Consider the following 20,347-nt stretch of genomic DNA (forward strand, 5'->3'; position numbering starts at 1 on the left):
GCCGAGTCTGGATGCCACAGAAATTTATTCGATGTCAAATAATATATAGCATTGCCGTTTCAAATGGGAGGTGAGAAAAAAATATTTGTAAAAAAATATTTGGATGCCATGATGAATGCGAGCTATGACTGGAATACAGTAGCTAACATGCTGGAAACAATGGTTGCAGGTCAAACTTTTTTCTGCCAGAAAAGAGTAAAAATTTGACGTATTATGCCACTTTTGTATATGTCAGATACACAAAACCTGTCGTTTGAAAACAAATGTCACAATATTTCTGAAAAGTTGCAAAACGACCAGTTGTTTTCAGACATATTTGTGTCACCAGAGCGGCCCAAATGAATTCATATTTTGATCTATTTAGGGCGAGTAGTCTGGATGTCAAAGAAAACGCCAAAATCTTTGATATGTTGGAGAAATCAGCAAAAAAAATAAAAAAATATGTCGATCCAAACTTTGGAGAATTCAATATTTTGCCAATTATCTCGTTTTTCGACATGTAAATCGGAGAATCATCGCGTTTCTTTCGAAATCAGTTTGATCCAGACAGTCAAAATTATGTAGTGACAACCAAATTCTTCGAATTGCTTTGAACCAAATTTCCGAAATATTATTAGGGCCAAAATGGGGGTGTGAGTTGCGGGCTATCGTTCAAGGCTAGAAATGTGGCGATTGCAACATTGTAGCATGTAGCCAAAACACGTAAATATAACCTATTTTGCAGTAAATATCTCAACCAATATGTCTCTTAGCGACTTGTTTAATGCGTCATTTTGTAGAGAAAATACTTGAAAACACACTAAATGAGTCTTGAGCTGATCGGTTTACTTTAGCCCATGTTGGGTGACTTTGAAAGTAGCTGTCTCAAATATTACATCCAAGTTGTTGACAATTTTGTGTGCTACTATGTATTTGCTTAAATTCTAGTCACGCCATGATATGCATAATGAAATGCGTTTCGAAGAAAAGTCATAGAGTAAGGTTGACGACCAAATCACCACCAAATATTGTCTTTCTTTTACCCAAAATTTGGTTGGCTTTTGTGCTGAATCGCCAAATCCATCGATCGATTCGTTGTACTGAATTTTGTATGTAAAAAGTGTGTGTCGTGATATCACACTAATTGAAGTCACACACTAATTTGACGTGGATGGTGGTTTCCTGCAATCTGATTGGCTAAATCCTTCTGTCCATTTAGCTCCAGTTTAGAATAAACTCATATCAATATGCGATCAGGTGAAGTAAGAACTAAAATCCGATCGTATAACATTGCGATTATAGGCATCAGCTCCATCGAGTTCGTTGTACGAATTTGATCATATATTTCCCTCACCCTCCGTCGAAAAACTGATATATATATATATATATACTAGTATATAAAATAATATCAAAGTCGACGAATGAAAAATATATTCGTTCGTTTTGAACCAATCATACATATGTACTAACTAGTACAATATATCACTCTTCATTCTGTCTGACATAATTATTCCTACTACATACTGTACTGCATGTTTATTGTTTGCTAATTAATTTCTTGGTGATTTCAACAATCCAGTCAATTTGGGCGATCAAACGGACTTTGTGTTACATATAGTTGCGTTTCACAGCTTCGATAAGTACTAGCGATTTTATCATACACTCTATTTAGCACATGGTGTTGCGGGCATAATCAAGAGGCAAGAGATACTCGTCACCAACTTCGTCACCAGTTTCGTCATCTATCCTCTGTCGGGTAAACAATTCCAAGCGATGCAGTAGCGTCGACGTACCCAGGGTACTACTACTAGTACTACTAGTACTAGTACTACTAGTACATTGTCCTTGGACTGTCCGTCCGTGTCGAGCGATCGTCCGCAGTTCGTCGTCCTGGACCGACATTTCGTACATCAGCGTTTGCTTTTCGCGTTCAATTTCGAGTTTGGCTTCGGATACCATGTCGGCCACGTGTTTATCCACAAACATCTATCCAAATCATATTATCAAACAATATTTATTACAAACATCTATCCAAATCATATTATCAAACAATATATACTTCAAACATCTATCCAAATCATATTATCAAACAATATATACTTCAAACATCTATCCAAATCATATTATCAAACAATATATATTACAAACATCTATCCAAATCATATTATCAAACAATATATATTACAAACATCTATCCAAATCATATTATCAAACAATATATATTACAAACATCTATCCAAATCATATTATCAAACAATATATATTACAAACATCTATCCAAATCACATTATCAAACAATATATATGACGAATCAACAATGAAAATAAAGGTTACTTTGGCTGCCATGTCAGCAAATATATACTATTATTGTGACAGAGAATAAGTATAATTTCCTTTTCAAATGGGACGGGACCAACTATTTTTTTCATGTGTGATGACCTCTGTAAATGCCATGACTGACGGCATGAAAACTATCGATAGAATAGCATGATGGATGGTACACACCTTGATTCGACACTAGGAATACTTTTTTCTGTTCAACATATTTGACGGATATATATATATATATCAAATTATACGTGTCCGATAAAATTATATCAAATTGTTGTGTGGCCCTCTATAACTGAATAAATAAATATATAGTATCAAATACAAGGTAGACGTACTTTTTCAGCAAAGTCGTGCGCGATGGCAGCATCCAGCACCCGGCCGTGCTCAGCCACATGTTGCTGCCGGAGCACGAGCGCATCCGCCAAGATCTTTTGCTTGCCAATGCGCTTGGAGAGCCATGTCCGCGCCTGCTGCTTGGCTTCCACTGCCACCAACCGCAGCGTCGAGTGTTCTTCTCGTTTGAATCGACTTGATAAGTCGTGCCAATGGCGATCATTTGCCAGCACGCCCCACGCTTGCTTTGACACATCTTGTTTGTGCTTTACCACCTTTTCTGGTATCCCAATCGTGTCGACAGGATCGAACGATCGAAACTCAGCCGCCGATGTCCGCCGTCCATCTGGTAACCGTGTCGCAGCGTCGGCATGCAATGGGCTAGTCCAGTCCTCTTGTTCCTGCGACGATGATTTGGCCACCAAAACTCGTTGAATCATCGCGTCGACAATGCTGGGATCATGGTATTGCTGCTGTTGTTGTTGATAGGTACATAATAGAGTGTGTCGAGTGTACGGCATGACCAGGTTGGCGTTGGCCCCGCGTTCCCACAGCATGTGAAATGCATGGGCGTTGTTCGCTTGCAGCGCCACCATGAGGGGCACACGTCCGTCTTCTGCGCGTCCGTCCTTGTCACATCCACCCCCTTTGTCCATCAACATGCGCTCCAGTATCGCCGCGCCGCCGCCATGTTGAATCGCCACTTGGAGCGGCGTCAGACCCGCCGCATTCCATCCTTCCGTGTCCACATGCATCTGTAGCAGTCGATGCAACATGTCCATCATCTTGGACGACTTATTCTTTATGGACATGATCTTCTCGACGACCAAATGCAGCGCCGACGCGCCGTCTGTTCGTGTAGCGTTCAAGAATTGCATCAGCAGCACATGGTTCGTCCCTCGGTCGTCGTCGTCGTCGTCAGTACACGCCAAGGAACTGACAAAATCGACCACGTCCAGCGCATTCCGGCAATCCCATGTGGAAAAACTAGATGAGATGGCAGCGTGCAGCACTGTCTCGTTCAAAGGCCCCACAAGTGCTGTCTCCGCCAGAAACCCAAGTATGGCGTGACACGGTGTCGCAGACGACGGCTGTTTCGGGTTTAATTGCAGGAGCATCCACCGGAGAATTTGATTGGTCCGTGGGCCGCCCGCTGCCGCCATGTGCAACGGCGTGTACCAGTCGGGAGGGTAGTCCATGGACCAATCAAATCCCCCCCCCGAATCGCGATGGTACATGCTGTGGGGTGATGACGCGGCGTCTACAATCGTGGGTTTGGTTAGTATATAGTACTCGAAAGTCCGACGTAGTGTACTAACTATAGTACTATCTACTAACAGGGAACGCAAACTTCTATGTATGGTGGAGTCTGTGGTATATATATATATATAGAGAGAGATTTCCGATACTATATCAAATGTTCGAATCTCGCGTGTTTAAGAGCTTTGGGATTGGCTAGTTTGTTGAAAGGACACAAGCATATATTCAGCCAATCAGAATATATGCATGATATTTCCATGGATAATTCGATACAGATTTCCAGACCCGATCTCGCCGACGCTATTGGCTAATCCGATTTTGAGTGGATGATTTGATTGGCTCTTACAGAAAAAACCAAATCTATTCAACCAATCATCAGAACGAACTCAGCAAAATGATTCCATACTGATCAGACAACACACCACGCGTATATTGCTTGGAATGGTATAGCGAATTCCCAACACGTCGAAGAATGTGGATATATATATATATACCTGGACCGATGGTGCTGCTGGTAGTGGTGCTGGTAGTGGTGGGCTTAGAGAGGCAAATACACGGGTTCAGTTGTTGCAGTAGCCCGAGGATCATGCCGTCGAGCACACGGACGATTATGCATCCGCGGCCGCCGCCGCCGTCATGGACACACGGGTGAGTCCAGTCGCCGACATTACAAGTAGTCTGCAACGTGCCAAGGATATCGCTGTCACTTTTGCTTTTAGCGCGGCTTCGTTTTGTACGGGCAGACGGCGGCGGTGGGGGATAGTCGTGGGCATTTGACGAGTCGTGTGAACTACCCCCCGGCCACGCGTGATGCAAACCATGACTACTAGTAGTAGTAGTACTACTAGTACTCGTGACGCGTCGTCGTCGTAGTAGTAGTGGATTGGGCGTTGGTCGTGTGTTTCGCCTGCCGAGGGGTTGCGCTTCTCCGTCTGCTTCTTGATTGTGCAACATCGACATACGCAGTTTCATCACATCATGCAGCACACTCTCGTGCTTCTTGTTCATATCCAACCCTTCTTGGAGGGCTCGTAGGCCGCCCATATCCAGCACCAGCGCCGCCATTTCCAGCTGTCCTGCCTTCAAGCACAGCCCCACGACCGATTCGTCCTCCACCCATACAAACAAGCTGCCCGCGTTTCCGCCTTCTTGATTGGTGGCCATTGCAATCAAGAGATCGTACGCCAAAGCGTACATGCCGTATCGAATGGCTAAAGGGAGTGGGGACGACCCTTCACAGTCCTTAACATGCCACGCCGCTCCATGCTCTACCAGCGCCCGCGCGGCAACCGGCATCCCCGTCTTGATGGCAACATGCAGCGGAGAGTCGGATGTGGCCGCCGATGATGATAATGACGATGAAGGAATTGAACGAGGAGGGTTGGGCTCGGCGCCATGTTCGAGCAGACACACTACGACCAGCTCATGGCGAGTCTGTAAAGCCAGCGTCAGCGCCGTATCTCCATGTAGATCGCGCTGTTCGAATCCTCTTTGGGAGCTGGTGGTTTGGATTGGTTTTGGTTGGGCAGGATTATTACTATGATTGTTGGCGGCGGGGGGGGGGTGTCGGCGACTCATAGTGGACGATCGAATGAGTCGACAGATGACGGCGGTGGGGGCGTGTGCTTTTAATGCCAAGTGAATCGCCGTGTTGCCCTACAAGACAGATTTATATATTATTGTTAGTTCCGTGATATATATATTAAAATGTGGATGATTCGCTATATCTAAACTTCATATAAAATTCGACAGGTTTGTCCAATCAATATGGAAATATCATTTTGCTCGAGTTTATTGTTCTGATTATTGGTTAAATCGACTTGTGCTTTTTTCCTGTCATCCGAGCCAATCCAATCAAATCCACTCAAAATTTCTTCAATAGTTAAAGTAATAGCACCTATTCACTAATATATCAAATCGTATATAATAAATATTAAATATATTTTTAGTAGAACCTTTTTTCTAAATTAATAATAAATATTTTAGAAAATTCTAAAATATTATTATTAAATGAATAATATATTATTAAAATCTAATATAAAATAATATTATTTATTGGATTCGCCAATAGCTTGGTATCGTTTGATTAGGGGGAGTTCCACGTAGTTTTCAGAAATAGCATGAGCCAATCAAAATCGATTTAACTCTTTTTTTTCACGATTTAGAAAAAGATGTCAAGGACCTCTTATTTTATTTTTGGTATAGTAAAATCGCAGAAGAACAGGTAAAAAACGTAGGAAACTGTATTGTGCTTTCCAGTGAATTTTCGTGTTGTGGCGTGGTTTCTCGTTGGAATTTAGATCGATTTGATTGGCTACCTCAGATGAGCTCAATATTATTAGCCAATCAAAACCTTCTAAATGAAATTGAACCAATCAGATCGATATTGTGGATCGGTTTGGTCGGCGCAATTCGATTGCACCCCGTCTCCAAATTTGTATAAAATCGACAATAATTGGAACCACTTTGTCATTTTGCTAATAAAAATATCTACTTGGAACAGGCCGTTAGTATACAGCGAATCCCAATTTACGAACGAGCAAGGGTGTGAAAACTTGGTATAAAACTAAAAACTCTTCTAGTACATAATACCTGAGCGTCCACAACGGTCGGAGACGCATGCAACTTGACGAGCAAGTCGACGCATGTCCACATTCGAGCTCGGATGGCTGCATGTAGCAATGTATCGCCATGGCCATCGCACTGATTGACCCAAGACTCATGATGGTACGAGTCCATCTGTTTCGGTTGGTTTGACGTTTCGATCGGCCAATGAACGGTGGTCAAGGCAGCTTGGAGTAAGAGGCATCCAATCCGCTCAGAAGCAGCATCTACATCTTCATGTTGTTGTTCTTTTTGCCGCGGCGGACTTGGCAATACTGTTGTGAGGATGGGGTTGACGATACTAGTGGATCCGCGTTCGCTTGCGTCGATATAGTCCTGATGGAGCGATGGGGTCGACTTGGTTTTGAACACGATATGTAGCACCGAGTCATTGGCAGCATTCACATGCGCAAGACATCGTAGCAGCAAATGTCCTTGATGATCATGGTGGGTACGTAGCTCTGTGAGAAACCGTTCGACACTCGATACATTTCGCACAAGACAGAGGTACTGCAGCAGTGACCACCCGCCGCCGCCATCATGATCATCCCCCACGGCATCCAGAGGCAACTGATGCTGCAGAAACAAGTCGAGCATATTGCGACGATGGAGCGGCGGCGATGACGATAATGAAGTCAAGAACAACATGGACGCAAACGACCACCGAAGCAGCGGACGGCAGGATGCCCCCGCCGCCACCAACGCCGCCACGCGGGAGAAGCTCTTCTCATTCGCCGCCATGACCCCAATGACGTCTGTGGATGACGACAAGAAGCGCGAGACGCCGCCGCTTCTGAGGACAGATTTCGAAAGCACCGACGCCGGTTGGCCCGTGTCCAGGGCGGCATGCACGAGGCAAGTGGTCGCGATTTCCGCCATCTACGTTTATCGTTTGTTTAGTATATGATTCACATACTTCAACGTAATTGGACAACGGGGAGCGATTGTTTGGATGTCAAGAAATACTATAGGCCAATATATATATATATATATAGAAACGACCCAATATATATATATATATATATATGTGTCCAAGAAATCGATCCCACATGAAACAATGGTGGTTTTGCTATTATTTTTATTATATATAGTACAAGTAACTGGAGATTAAAAACAACGGTGCAGAATTCAAGCGTCGTTTGCTACTATAAACCCCCCGAAACACGTGCATTTTTCGCCGAAATAAAGTAATAAGTGGTTCAATGGACTATTTATTATATATATTTGTGAAAGATGGCAATATATGACAATCGTTTGTTTCGAAAGCAGATTGAGCCAGACAGTCAAAAGTACGTAGTATTCAGAAAATTTGATATCCAAGATAATATTCTCTGAGAATTCCCTTTTCAAAGGGGAGGTGACAAAAAATATTTGAAAAATACATGACAAAAAAAATATTTGGAAAATATATGACAATAAAAAGTATTTGAAAAATATATGACAATAAAAAATAGTTGAAAAATATAGGACAATAAAAAATATTTGGAAAATACAGGACAATAAAAAATATTTGGAAAATATTTGACAATAAAGAATATTTGGAAATTATGTGACCCTCTGGATGTGATGATGGAAGGAGAACAATTGCTGGATAATAACCTGTGGGTACAAATTCGACACTTCAATACTTTTGTCAGTCAGAAAGCAGTAAAGATATTATCGACGTATATTGTATCAAATTATATAGTATGTCACATTTCGTAGCCAAACACACAAAAGCTGTCGTTTGGTCTGAAAAGAGGCGCCGTTTTCTAGCATTCTATGTGTGGTATTAAATGAATATTAATAAAGAAAAATAATATCCATTTGGTAAAAGCTGAGATTGCGATAGCCGCCACATTGTCGAGTTCGTACGTATCCACATGAGGGTCAAACAACACACATAACTAGTGAACGGTATCGCATATTGCAAGTAAAAATTTGAGAATATCGTTGTATTTCTCACATTATCGTGTTGAAATAGGCAAATCACACACAAGAAAGGTACAATTCGAGAGAGAAAATTCTATATATATATAATATATACATACTGTGGATTTGGTACAAATTTCCAGACCCTGTCTCTCGCCGCCGACCAATCGAATCATAATCGACACTATTGGCTAAGTCAGTATTTTTCAGCGATTCTGATTGGCTCTTTTAGAAAAGACAAATATATTCAGCCAATCAGAACTTCCAGTGCGATTCCATCATTCAATATCGATTCGAAAACCACGAGAACATTATGGAAGTTTCCAGCAATAATTCACGATATATATATATATTTAAATATATGTATTCCAAGGCAATATGAGCGCAACCGGCACGTACACAATGACGCATAGATTCCCGAGAATCACACGTTAGCACGAGCGTCGTGCCATCCTTCATGCGCAGTGTGAACTCGAACGACGAGGTGGTAGACGACGTGATGGTGTCGATGGACGCGACTTGGACGGTCTTGCTCGCCTTCTTCTTGTCGCCTTTCTTGAACAGCTCCACGACATCGCCCTTGACGACGAGGATGCGCGGCCGAGGAGGGCCGCCGAGCCATTTCCGTGAGCGCTTGCACACGTTGGCGCGGAAATCGCGCGGACTCGGCGCCGCCTTGGAGGGATGATGTGCAGGTGGAAAGATCAACGGACGTGGACGGAGGAGCGACGAAGCATGATGCACGGGAGGAGGCGACATGACGCTGGGGCACAACGCGTACGGGTCGAGGGTGGCGAGTCGATGGGAAATCATCGACGGTATCTGGAGCGCCGTCTTGAGTTCCATGAATGAAATGTACTGGTTGGAGATCGTGCTCGGGTGCTTTATGCATGCATCTTGGTCAACGTTCGACGTGAACACGGGAGCTTCCATGCGCATGCGATGGATGTGTTCCACGACGCGGCGCGCATAGGTTGCGTATCCTGTGGATGGGGCAGCATCGGATGGGAACTCTCGACTGAGAAAGTGCGTCAGTTGATCGGACAGCAACATGCTGTTCTTCGCGGCTAGTTCCATGAACGAAGGTTGGAGCGCCTGCAAAAAGTCATCGTGGAAGTGGCGCGGCGGGCCAGCAAGTTCGCGAGCTACGCATGCAATGTCCATCAGACGACATGGTGGATGCAGCGGTGGTACCGATGATGTCCCATGGGACGACATGTTCCTCTTGGTGGTGGAGGTCCTTCTCGGCGTGAGGTCCTCCGTCGCTGCTCATCCAGCGCCAGAAAGGACGGACACCGCAGTAAAAATGAATGAAAATGGTCGTACAATACTCTATAAATGCATACTTCCTGCGACAGAACCTCCAACAAACGATATTGAAATTTTCAACGTGAATTACCTAACTCCGACATACTGAACCCAAGTTATTTTGAACAGCCAATCACGTGGTGGCAAATCACAAATTTCAGTACGATGGTGCCAACATTGCCGCCGACACCGACGCAGGCGTTGGCCGATGGCACTGGTGCCGAGAAGACGGACTGCTTCGAGTACGTTGATGGATATATACATGTATTTTAAACAATCGTCATGTAGATGCCGCGCCACTGGGACGATCACATGCCTAGGGGTAGCCACATACGCGTTCCATGAACTGGCCAAGGTCCCGCCGTCACAGGTCGGACATCGACGGTGGCTCGCTGGGTTTGGCGCTACGTTTGTCGGCGCAGGGTTCGTTCGGGCCTTCAACTGATATTATCCATTCCATCACTACACGGCGTGCCTCTTGCTTTCCCGTTCGATGGAGTAGCCACGGCCGCCATATACCCAGCGCCGCCTGTACGTACTTGTCTCTGAGCACAATGGTGGCAAGAGATGACATATAAACAAAACACCAAACCATTATGATGCTTTCCATTCGTCGAGCTGCTGTGCACTTTCCGTGGTAAACACTTCCCAGTCGTTCAAGTGTGGCTAGCTGTATACCAACCATATACAGACTGTATCGCAGCTTTGTGTGGTCCTCGAGTGTACTGAAGGATGGTTGGAGCTATGATGGCAAGTATGGTAATATGAATTCAAGAGACGTTGGCTACATGACTGTTCAACTCGTCCATGTCAAGAACGAGGTACAGTACATATGTACTACGTAGACAACTTACAGTGTTAGACCAACGAGTACCGGTACCCAAAGTGTATGATTGGAGAAACTCTTCAAACCCATTGAGTTATGGCTAAAATGAACGAATAACGCGTAGTACATATGTATTAGTACGCAATGAAATCACCCCAACACACTGTCGGGAGCTCCAACCAGTGGAAAACTTGGCATCCACACACCTTTGTAGATACTTTTTAGAGACTTTGGGACATTTGTGGAGGTCCAGACCAGTCCTGTTAACGACCGTACAACTGTATTCTCGGGAATAAGTGTAGTACCGTGGCCATACTTGGTCTTGTCTGCTGTACGACGCAAACGTCAATTCTAGTGACCTATGCTCGGCCCTAACGTTAATTGGGATTTGGCTGCCCATGTTGACATGTTCACAACAAACGTGTTGTGCATCTCGCAAAATATGCCATTGCCTTTCCATAATATTTGCCGATTCTACGGGGAACTAGTCCAAATCTAACAAGTATCATCATACGAGGGGTAAAGCCATTATTACAATATATATTATGCAGCTAGGGTAGCTACCCTCCACAGGCTGTTGTCGTCGCTGCAAGCAAACCCTACTGTGAATTCACTTTCCAATTCACTAGCATCCATCCCCCCAAGTGTCTCCCACACACGTGGCTTGACCATCGATCTCTTGTTGGTCGAGTAGTTACAGTCATGTTGGAGGGGTACGTCGACGGGTGTCGGCCTTGAATATCATATTTACACGCAAGCCATCCATCCATCCACAACACGGGGCACACATCCATTGGCAAACACCTCCTGAAGGCAAGTTTAGAGTGTTGTTAGCTATGGCAGATATTGTTGGGGTGGGGTCGACAAGAAGGAGGTCTTCCGTGCATAACGTTACGGCCACCTTGTAGCGATGGATGGGTTGCTTTATAGTCGTTACGACCATGACGACGACACACTCGACATGAACTGGTACAGACATCGAATTCTACTCTTGAGTTCGCCCTAAAATGTACATAAAAAGTCGAGAGAGTACTCGGTGTAGTACACTCTCATGTCAAGATTGACCAGTATGTACTTTTGGCGGCTCATTTATTCCAGTCCTGCAAACTTGGTAGTCACTCAAATATATTCGGACCAGTATCAAGTAGTACTAGTATTATAGTAATATTGTCAATATTCGCTATAAACTTCCAAAATTCCTGGTTTGTCGAATCTATATTGCATCACGCAGGAGTTGTGATTGGTTGAATATACATGTCCAAAGAGCCAATCAAATCCACTCAAAAAATTGGATTAGCCAATAGCGTGGATTCGTGATCCGATTCGGCGGCGAAATATATTCGATTCTTGGAAATTCGTATCGAATTCACAATAGTAGTACTTCTATTATTAATAATATTGACGATTACGAGTATATAGCGAATAAGTCAATCTGCCCACGTCGTCTGCGATACTGTTACACACCACGTCCTAGTAACGATAGTTTATCCCATCATATCTTCTCATCATTATCGTTTAAACCCACGAGCCTTGCTTCTTAGGCGACAAATGCCGTCGGCGCGTTTCCGACCCCCGCCGCATGCGCATGGACGGCTTGGGCGACGCGGAGTGCCAGGTCGTTGGCGGCGGCTTCCGTCTGCGCCTCCGCATACACACGCACGGCATCTTCCGTGCCGGATGGGCGGACAAAGGCGCGGGCGCGGGGACCGGCGGCGGCCACGAGTGCATCCACGGCATCTTTGAGCGCTTCGGGGGCCAAACAAGCAGTCTCATCGTCGGTCGTCTTGACCAGAGCTCTATCGGCGATCTGGACCTTGGTCTGGCGGGATGGTAGGTCGTTGTATATGGCATTCCAGTGCTGAATCGTCCAGTTCTGTTGAAGGAGCAGCACTTCCACAAACAAGAGGTCGCTCAGGGCATCCCCCACAGCCTGGTTGATCAGCTGGTACGCCGCCAGGATCTGCGACACGGCGGCCTTCTTCTTCGGGTCATCCACGGCGGTTTCGAGCTTCTGCAGCCGATCGATCACATGATCTTTCACCATGACTGTACCGTGGCCATTCGCTTCAAAGTAAATGCCAATATCAAACTCCATGGCTTTGTGGTGGCAGTACTTGACGCCTGTCTTGGCCAATCCAATGGGAATCTGCTTGGCTTTCAGGTATGCATGGGCGCCACCGTTGGCATAAGCAGTCTGCACCACCCCCAGTGAAATCTCATCCAACTCGAGCACCGCTAGCTTGTCCGCGAAAAAGTCGGCAAATAAGCAAGCAATTTTATCACCATCCAGCAGATGCCACGCGCCTTGGTCGTCGAAATAGTGAAATACCACGCGATCGGCGTCGCCATCCAAGCTGCACGCGCGCTTGCCACTAGATATATATATTATATATATATATATATACGAGGTGCCATAGATAGACTAGAAATAATAGTGGGTGGACAACGTGGCAGACTCTAGAAAGATATACATGCGTATGCCATATATATATATATATATAGATAGATAGATAGATTCATAGGAGGCGCGATATATAGATACACTTGAAATAGACATATTTATATAGATATAAAACGTATATATATATTTATATGGGGTTTGTCGCCCAACGTTGTAAGTTTAGGAGATGTGGTTAACTTTGCCAACACATAGAACAAGCAAAGATGATTGGCTAAAACGAATAAAGCGTGCAACTTGATTAGCTCAAACGGATGAATATATATAAAATCATCACTCTTAAACTTGGTTTTACATCAAATTTCAAAGGTCTGGCGATAGTTCCCAAGTAAATCACAAACTGAATGACTGAATAGGGTACACGACATACAATGTATTCGAATGCCCAACATCCTAGAATATATATATATATATACAAGCCGTGGCCATACCGATCCGCATCGCGGGAAAAGCCGGCGGGAGGCGCGCGGCCCTTCTGCACATGCTCGGCGCCGCACTCGTGGTTGAGCTGGCCATCCGCGGGGGTGTTTCGAATCTCCACATGGAGCAAATCGCCCAGTTCCTTGGCCAGTTTAGATAGCTGGGGCGCCCCGACGCCGTGGGCGCAGTCCACGTACAACGGCGTGCGAAGTTCGAGTTTCTAAGCAAGTTTGTCAGCCACATTCGAGCCAAAAAGAAGATAGATTGGCGCTCCAGGAATATATATATATATATATTTATATATATACCTTGGGGTCGACGCCACTCGTGAGTTGCTTGAATGCGTCTACGAGCATGTTGTAGTAGCCAGTTTCGGACGCCCAGTCGCCCTTGTTGTATTGCTCAAAGTTCCACTATAATCACGTGGGTTAATATATATATATATAATATTACAGATTCAAACATTGATATTTTATTCTTCCTTGGCAAGAACGACGAAATATATGACGTTCAATCGTATATATATATATATCAGTCGACTTAATATCCAACTATATCGTAAGAATACTACAATCGACATCAACAGAAATTCAAAAACAGATATACATACCCTTGCAATGGGTAGTTAATGACTAAAATATATATATTATAGTTTGTCCAGACGAGACATATATAAAATTATGTAAATATCATTCGAGATATATTTAAGCATATTCCCACTTAAATAGCATAACATGGTCGAAAGTCAGCAAAAGGATGGGAGACGACATACCATGCGGACATAATGGTGCAGCTGGGGGGTCGTCTGGAGTCCAAAGTCCAGGACGTTGCCGCCGACGAGGAGAGCGCCTTCCCGCGCCAATTCCGACAAGTGCTACGTCAAAGCATAAGACATGGAGAGATGATAACGCTGATGAAGGAGGGGGATGTACCTCGCTGGACACGCGGGTGTCCTTGGCAATGAAGATGTTGCCAGGTTGATCCAAATCGATCTTCTCGGCGCGCACAATCGAGTCGAGCGCTTCCACAACCTTTTCGGTGGGGGCGTTCGCCAGTTGCTGCGCGTATTTCTCCCACGATTGCGACAACATGCCGCCATCGGGGTCGACGAGCTTGACTCCGTTGTCGGGGGCAGCGTTGTGCGACGCCGTGACCATCAACCCCGTGATCTTGTGCTCCTTCTTGGAACGAAGGACTGCAAGCATGCCCATGCGGTGAAACGTGGAACCGAGGATGTCGGCATTGTCGCGGAACCCAGCCGTGCCGTACGCCAACACTTTGTTCGCAAGGGCGGCGGGCTTTGCGTGCTTTGGCAATTCATCCATCAAGCGAGGGTGTTTCTCCAAGATGCTGGAGGAAGTGTTGATCGGCGCAGGGGTCGTCGTGGTCGCGGCAGGGGCCGCAGGCGGCGCGGCAACGGCAACAGCAGCGGGGGTGGCAGCGGAAGCAGTGCTCATGTAGCTGGTCTAGTCTCTTCTGCGGATGAAAAATAAAAGTGAGACGCGCAGCAGGTACAGGAGTTACTTCAAGAGAATAAAATAGAAACAGAACATGGTTTTATTGTGAGACAATACAAACTTACTGATAACTTTATCACTTTTAATTAAATTACAGATAGCTGCAATATATTCCATCCCCGTTGGTAGAAAGACGAAATAACGTGAGCCCATGATATAACCACTACGTTTTATCACCTTGAATTGTCCCTAAACCTGTTTAAACGTGTGGCCCGGTTTAACGTATTGCGTTATAATACCTCCTTTGTTGTGATTGGTCCAATATGTAGTCGATTCCACAATACATTATGAATCCTTCCACCAGCAGCAGCGGCGCTCACTGGAGCCGCCGCCACGGCGGCACTCGTGCAGCGGCCACAGGTCCACGGGATATCTCACGAGCAAGAAATGCACAATCCTCTACTTCCACCCGCGCTGCTCCCTTGTCCCAATGGAAGCAACTTCGCCAGACCGTCGCAATCCGACAAGACGTTGCCGACATCGGGTCGTCGTCACCTGTGCACTCGTCGGCCCAGAGTCGCGTCCGTATCAGCCACCTCTGTCCCGAGGACAAGCAAAAGGTGGGCAAGCTCATTCGTCAGTTGATGAAAGTTGGGGGCGAGAACGAGCAGCTGCGCAAACAGGTCGACGACGTCACGGCCGTGCTCGATCAAGCCGTGGCCGACAAGGATGGTGTGTACTACTACCCGTGCCATTCCACCCACCCACTCCACCACCATTATCCTAGATCTCCAAATCAAGCTGGCGCAATCCCTCGACATGCTCAAGACGTACCAAGCACGCATGCATGCGATGCAGGCACAGAGCGACATGGAGCAGGCCAAAGTGACCGCGGCGGCAGCGGACGCGGCGCGACTCCAGCAGCAAGCGCACAACCACGCCCATGCGCTTCAAGTTCTTCGACTCGATCATGACGACGCCATGCGCAAGGCATCGCGGCAATGGGAGGTCGAGATGGACCGCCTGCGGGAAGAGATCGCCATGGAGCGGCGACAGCGGTTGCTCTTGGCCGAACAACTAGACGCTCACCAACGACTGTCCGAGGTATATATATATATATATGATCACCTGGGAGTACCGACACTATATATATATAATTACCTGGCTTTACCTTTCATACCGACCGGGTTGCGGAATGTAGGACAAAGACCATCACTCGGATATTTCCTCGCTTTTGAACCTGTCGTCCACGGACAAGGTACGAAACTAGGTTCAATATATTGCAAGAATATTAATTCTATTATGGTTTTGCTAATTGAAACATCCCATGGGGTTTTGAGTGTCATGCATTTAGTAAATATAGTATATATATATATATACTAAATACATGACACTCAAAAGGATTATTGCCATATATATATATATATATGGCAATATTCGTGGCACCACCTATGTATATTTTGTTCGACCCAATAAAAATAATGCATCCACAACCTCGTTTATATAATAATAATATATTTTTTTGCGCATTGCTGTCTAGGTAAGGGATATCGTGCTCGAATGGAAGCACCGCATGGACGCGGCGCTCGAGCCAGTGCTTCCCACGCCTGTGACATCGTCGCAGACGCAGACGGACGCCGTGCACACGCACACAATCGGCGTTCAAGTCGACAGTGTCGCAGAAATTATTCGTATCGCAGCGAGCGAGGCTTCCCCACACCATCCAGAGATAGCACCTCCGAAGAGACCGCAGCAGCAGCGCATGCTTCCTTCTCGTACCAGCATGGTCGATAGCGAGTGCGTGTGTATATTTATTATATATCAAAATATGTGACAGCGTTTCTGAAGAATTATATAATTGAAATGGTATGCTTTTAGGTTTTACGACCTGTCACTGCTCGACCTAGTCCAAGCTATGGAAGGTATGGCAAGTGTTGTGGATCCATCGCCATTATCATCGCCACGGCAGTCGCTGGGACCGCTTACACCCGACCAACTCAGTATGCGACACGACGTCGTCGATGCTATCCTCACGTTTGCCATATAATTCCAAAACAGAAAAAAATATTATTATTTATTATGAGGATGCCACAGAAAATTTGATGTCAAAGATTTTTAATATTCTGACACACAATTCCCTTTTCAAATGGGAGGTGACAAAAAAATATTTCGACAATATTTGACAATAAAAAATATTTGGAAAATATTTGACAATAAAAAATATTTGGAAAATATAGGACAATAAAAAATATTTGGAAAATATAGGACAATAAAAAATATTTGGAAAATATACGACAATAAAAAATATTTGGAAAATATAGGACAATAAAGAATATTTAGAAATTATGTGACCCTCTGAATAGGATGATGGAAGGAGAACTATTGCTGGAAAAACCTGTGGGTACAAATGCGACACTTTTGTCTGTCAGAAAGCAGTAAATATATTATCGACGTACTTATTATATCAAATTATATAGTATATCACATTTCGTACCCAAACACACACAAAAACTGTCGTTTGGAAAAAATTATCATAATAGTTCTGAAAAGAGGCCAGCCAGAGTGGCCCTTGTACTATTTGCATATTAATACTATTAATAGTAATTACTTCGAAGTCAAAGATGTGATTACGATTTGAACAACATGTAAGTACGTTCGAGAACAAGCAATATGGTCGTCAAATGTGAATCAGTTCCCAAATGATGGCGACCATATGGGCGTCAAATGTGAATCCAGTCGTAAATAATACAAGGTACGTACTATTGTGCTTTTCATGTAGTTTGCCCGTTCATTAACTGCGTTAAAGAACCAGACGTTTAAAATAATATAAGCCCAATTGAAGATAAAACAACGCTAAACACAAGTTCTGCATTTCAGCAGAATAAAACAACCCTTACTTTATTTCAGCCACTAACTAATCGAGTTGTAGCACCAGGTCAACTAACGCAGCGCAACCACCAGTGCATCACGATGCATACCGTATTACCGTATTAGGATGTGAAATGGGAGTACTATACATCGTGTAGTCGTAGTGCGCCCTTGCCTTCCACGTACTGTGCTAAGGTTAGAGCAGATCAAGTGTTGCACATGTTGGTATGGCATAGCTTTGAATCATTGGACAGCGCGACGACTACATATATTCTAACTATATCCCTAACGTTATATACATTACTCGGAGTAGATAATGTTAGTACTGTAGTGATCATGGATAAGAGGTCATATATGTGGCCATAGCTGCTTCAGTTTCATTGCGGCAAGCACCTTGACGTGTTGACGTAAAGTAAGTTGTTTGCCGGAATGAAAACCGGCAAACAACTTGTTTTACGAAAGTGCCTGTAAAACCACCTTCAACCCACCAATCATCGCATTAGATGAAGTAACTTTAAACAACACACCCAACCGTAATTTAAGTTACTTTAGACGTTATTTAAGCCTGATAATTTTTTAAACAATGAATTTAACCCTGGAATTGCCAAAAAAGGTGCAAAGCACAATACAAATGTAGTACTATTAATAACGTTCTATTAAATAATAATGATAATTCGGTTGGCCGCCTTCAAACGACGACGATAGACACTTGAAACATGTGATGACGTTATTTCTCTTATAATAGGAACTACAGTACGACGATGATAGACACTTGAAACGTGTGATGATGTGATTTCGTTTATGAGCTATTGGCTCCATATGTTAAGCTTGGCTTTCTTCGCGTGGGCTTCGAGGATATTGAACGTGTCGAGGAGGCCGCCGTATTCAGCTCCAGCCAAGCGGTAGACTTTGGCGAGGCCGACTCTCAATAGCTCTTCGGACACGTTCTTCTTGACGGCCCACCACGATTTACTGTACGTCACCATGCACACTAATTACAGTCGTCATATTCGATGATAGATACGATGATGGTGAGACCTGCGCGGCCGTATTGGTCTCGACGTAGCAAGGTCACCGTCACGACCGCGCCTTTGAGCTCGTGCACGAGCCATGCCTTGGCTTCCTTGGCATAGGGCTGGCATTCCTTGCCTAGGAAGAGGATGGTCCTTAGTAGTAGTAGTACTGTATTCGCTGAGGGGGACCGTAGAAACGGGTGGAATAGAGGGTCACGTAGTACCGAAGTGAGGCATTTCCGGGGTGTCGACGCCTGCCAGTCGGATCTGAAGCGTGTGCTCGGTGGGTTTCTTGGTTGGGTACGTCCCTACCCCCCTGTGTACATAGTGTGATGGACTCGTCACTGGTGTGGTCTTTGCTATCGTGGTAAAGCAACATACATACCTCCACAGCGGCATGTGCCGAAGGCGGAACGTGTCGCCGTCGGACACAGATACGACGGTACCTCGAAGTGTCATGCGCTGGTGGAAGCATGCATCAGGGATGTCCTTGACGGTGGAGAAGCGCTGGAAGGTTCGCATGACACGTGGAATGAGCAGGCCAGAGCACAAACCAATGACGAATACAAGTATCAACTCCCACCTCGACGTAGAAGTCGCCGTCCATCTTGCCACATCCAGCATGATCAATTACCGTATGTATCCTTTGTCATAGTTACCACACTAATTTATCGTTCATTTTCTACGGTATAAATCTGATGCTACTCTGGTCCAAAGTAGCTGTCTTGGTTTGACTCGTAATTTGTATCCTTAGTATAAATCATTCAGCCACTTGTATACATGTTTAGTACATTCTATACAAACTGCAATATTATTAAAGCATAATTATACTGGAAATATCAAGTGACATCTACCACAACAAGCAAATCGCAGTGCCGTAGCTTGTTCAACTAGGCATCGTTTAGCCTCAGGTGCGATTTCGTCGTCGACAGACGTCTACCGAAGGAACTACGGTCACGTATGGCGTCTTTTGAGCATGTTTGATCGATACATACAACATCATAGAAGCGCCTTGGTATAGTAGTGCTTCAAGGGCAATACAACAATCACATGAACAAGTGGGCGAGATGGGGAAGTTTATAGTTAAGATTGGATTCTCTGGCGAGTGATTGAATATTTTGCCAATTTGAAGGCCATTAACCAGAAAAAGCAAGGTGAAATAGGCAATCTTGTTTGCTGCGCAAGGTGAACCGTCCAGTTTGTCCAATCAGATGCCGTGAAATCACGAAAATCGCTGTCGACGGGCGTCGCGGCGCCAATCAGCGCTTGGGTCACGGCAAGATGCCACGTGGCGGCCGCGTCCGGCACTTCCAGACACACGTCAATGTCGGAATCCGGCAGGTGCGTTTTGAGCGGGTACGACCCCGACGGCGTGATCAAATACGAGCACTGGCCTTGGTCCAAAATGTGACGGAGGTACCGCAGCAGCTTGGCGCGTACACGTTCCGATTCCAAGGTCGGACCAAACGCTTGGTTGATCATCGCATCGACTTGGCGGAGGGCGGGACAGCCCAGGATCGACGGGTTGAGTAGTCGCATACATCGCTCTATGCCTCATCACGCCTTGTTGCGATACATA

General features: G+C 45.1%; 6 protein-coding genes across 9 annotated transcripts; 2 read left to right on the top strand and 4 right to left on the bottom strand.

The window, feature by feature from the left end:
- Positions 1-1,565: 1,565 nt before the first annotated feature.
- On the bottom strand, positions 1,566-9,717 carry H257_11149. 2 transcript variants are annotated; one of them, XM_009837988.1, is made up of 6 exons: positions 9,613-9,717; positions 8,818-9,563; positions 6,496-7,386; positions 4,398-5,559; positions 2,646-3,904; positions 1,566-1,965 (listed from the first exon to the last, which is right to left on the bottom strand). In XM_009837988.1, the coding sequence occupies exons 1-6, from the start codon at positions 9,689-9,691 to the stop codon at positions 1,648-1,650; spliced, it is 4,455 nt and encodes a 1,484-aa protein (XP_009836290.1). In that variant the 5' UTR covers positions 9,692-9,717; the 3' UTR covers positions 1,566-1,647. The 2 variants fall into 2 exon arrangements, with proteins under 2 accessions (XP_009836290.1, XP_009836289.1); XM_009837987.1 differs by lacking the exons at positions 8,818-9,563; positions 9,613-9,717 and adding an exon at positions 8,538-8,559.
- A 174-nt stretch (positions 9,718-9,891) lies between these two features.
- H257_11150 (hypothetical protein) lies at positions 9,892-10,171 on the top strand (the record flags this gene model as incomplete). The annotated part of the gene is made up of 2 exons (XM_009837989.1): positions 9,892-9,968; positions 10,015-10,171. 2 exons carry the CDS (start codon positions 9,892-9,894, stop codon positions 10,169-10,171), a joined length of 234 nt encoding a protein of 77 aa, XP_009836291.1.
- Positions 10,172-11,978: 1,807 nt separating this feature from the next.
- Positions 11,979-14,915, bottom strand: H257_11151 (hypothetical protein). The gene is made up of 5 exons (XM_009837990.1): positions 14,363-14,915; positions 14,203-14,304; positions 13,739-13,843; positions 13,442-13,650; positions 11,979-12,924 (listed from the first exon to the last, which is right to left on the bottom strand). The coding sequence occupies exons 1-5, from the start codon at positions 14,885-14,887 to the stop codon at positions 12,090-12,092; spliced, it is 1,776 nt and encodes a 591-aa protein (XP_009836292.1). The 5' UTR covers positions 14,888-14,915; the 3' UTR covers positions 11,979-12,089.
- A 319-nt stretch (positions 14,916-15,234) lies between these two features.
- H257_11152 lies at positions 15,235-16,979 on the top strand (the record flags this gene model as incomplete). Of its 2 annotated transcripts, XM_009837992.1 has the most annotated exons (5): positions 15,235-15,619; positions 15,675-15,991; positions 16,089-16,145; positions 16,428-16,684; positions 16,766-16,979. In XM_009837992.1, 5 exons carry the CDS (start codon positions 15,235-15,237, stop codon positions 16,932-16,934), a joined length of 1,185 nt encoding a protein of 394 aa, XP_009836294.1. In that variant the 3' UTR covers positions 16,935-16,979. The 2 variants fall into 2 exon arrangements, with proteins under 2 accessions (XP_009836294.1, XP_009836293.1); XM_009837991.1 differs by lacking the exon at positions 16,766-16,979 and having other exon boundaries at positions 16,428-16,722.
- Positions 16,980-18,491: 1,512 nt separating this feature from the next.
- Positions 18,492-19,415, bottom strand: H257_11153. 2 transcript variants are annotated; one of them, XM_009837993.1, is made up of 5 exons: positions 19,352-19,415; positions 19,154-19,275; positions 18,993-19,084; positions 18,794-18,904; positions 18,492-18,746 (listed from the first exon to the last, which is right to left on the bottom strand). In XM_009837993.1, the coding sequence occupies exons 1-5, from the start codon at positions 19,373-19,375 to the stop codon at positions 18,562-18,564; spliced, it is 534 nt and encodes a 177-aa protein (XP_009836295.1). In that variant the 5' UTR covers positions 19,376-19,415; the 3' UTR covers positions 18,492-18,561. The 2 variants fall into 2 exon arrangements, with proteins under 2 accessions (XP_009836295.1, XP_009836296.1); XM_009837994.1 differs by having other exon boundaries at positions 19,154-19,415.
- A 436-nt stretch (positions 19,416-19,851) lies between these two features.
- Positions 19,852-20,307, bottom strand: H257_11154 (hypothetical protein; the record flags this gene model as incomplete). Its single annotated transcript, XM_009837995.1, has 1 exon — positions 19,852-20,307. The coding sequence occupies one exon, from the start codon at positions 20,305-20,307 to the stop codon at positions 19,852-19,854; it is 456 nt and encodes a 151-aa protein (XP_009836297.1).
- Between the last annotated feature and the right edge of the window lie 40 nt (positions 20,308-20,347).

This window comes from Aphanomyces astaci (assembly GCF_000520075.1).
Source record: "Aphanomyces astaci strain APO3 unplaced genomic scaffold supercont1.32, whole genome shotgun sequence".
NCBI lineage: Eukaryota > Oomycota > Saprolegniomycetes > Saprolegniales > Verrucalvaceae > Aphanomyces > Aphanomyces astaci.

What these genes read in the sequence shown, in the direction of transcription:
- H257_11151 (XM_009837990.1), bottom strand. Translation starts at nt 14,887, where the DNA reads ATGAGCACTGCTTCCGCTGCCACCCCCGCTGCTGTTGCCGTTGCCGCG. An exon ending in CGAGTGGCGTCGACCCCAAG is followed by an intron (nt 13,651 to 13,738) that starts GTATATATATAA and finishes AAACTTGCTTAG; the next exon opens with AAACTCGAACTTCGCACGCC. An exon ending in TTTTCCCGCGATGCGGATCG is followed by an intron (nt 12,925 to 13,441) that starts GTATGGCCACGG and finishes ATATATATCTAG; the next exon opens with TGGCAAGCGCGCGTGCAGCT.
- H257_11153 (XM_009837994.1), bottom strand. Translation starts at nt 19,392, where the DNA reads ATGCTGGATGTGGCAAGATGGACGGCGACTTCTACGTCGAGGTGGGAG. An exon ending in CGGCACATGCCGCTGTGGAG is followed by an intron (nt 19,085 to 19,153) that starts GTATGTATGTTG and finishes CTATGTACACAG; the next exon opens with GGGGGTAGGGACGTACCCAA. An exon ending in AGACCAATACGGCCGCGCAG is followed by an intron (nt 18,747 to 18,793) that starts GTCTCACCATCA and finishes GACTGTAATTAG; the next exon opens with TGTGCATGGTGACGTACAGT.
- H257_11149 (XM_009837988.1), bottom strand. Translation starts at nt 9,691, where the DNA reads ATGAGCAGCGACGGAGGACCTCACGCCGAGAAGGACCTCCACCACCAA. An exon ending in CGACCGTTGTGGACGCTCAG is followed by an intron (nt 5,560 to 6,495) that starts GTATTATGTACT and finishes TCTGTCTTGTAG; the next exon opens with GGCAACACGGCGATTCACTT. An exon ending in CGCACGACTTTGCTGAAAAA is followed by an intron (nt 1,966 to 2,645) that starts GTACGTCTACCT and finishes TGATTTGGATAG; the next exon opens with ATGTTTGTGGATAAACACGT.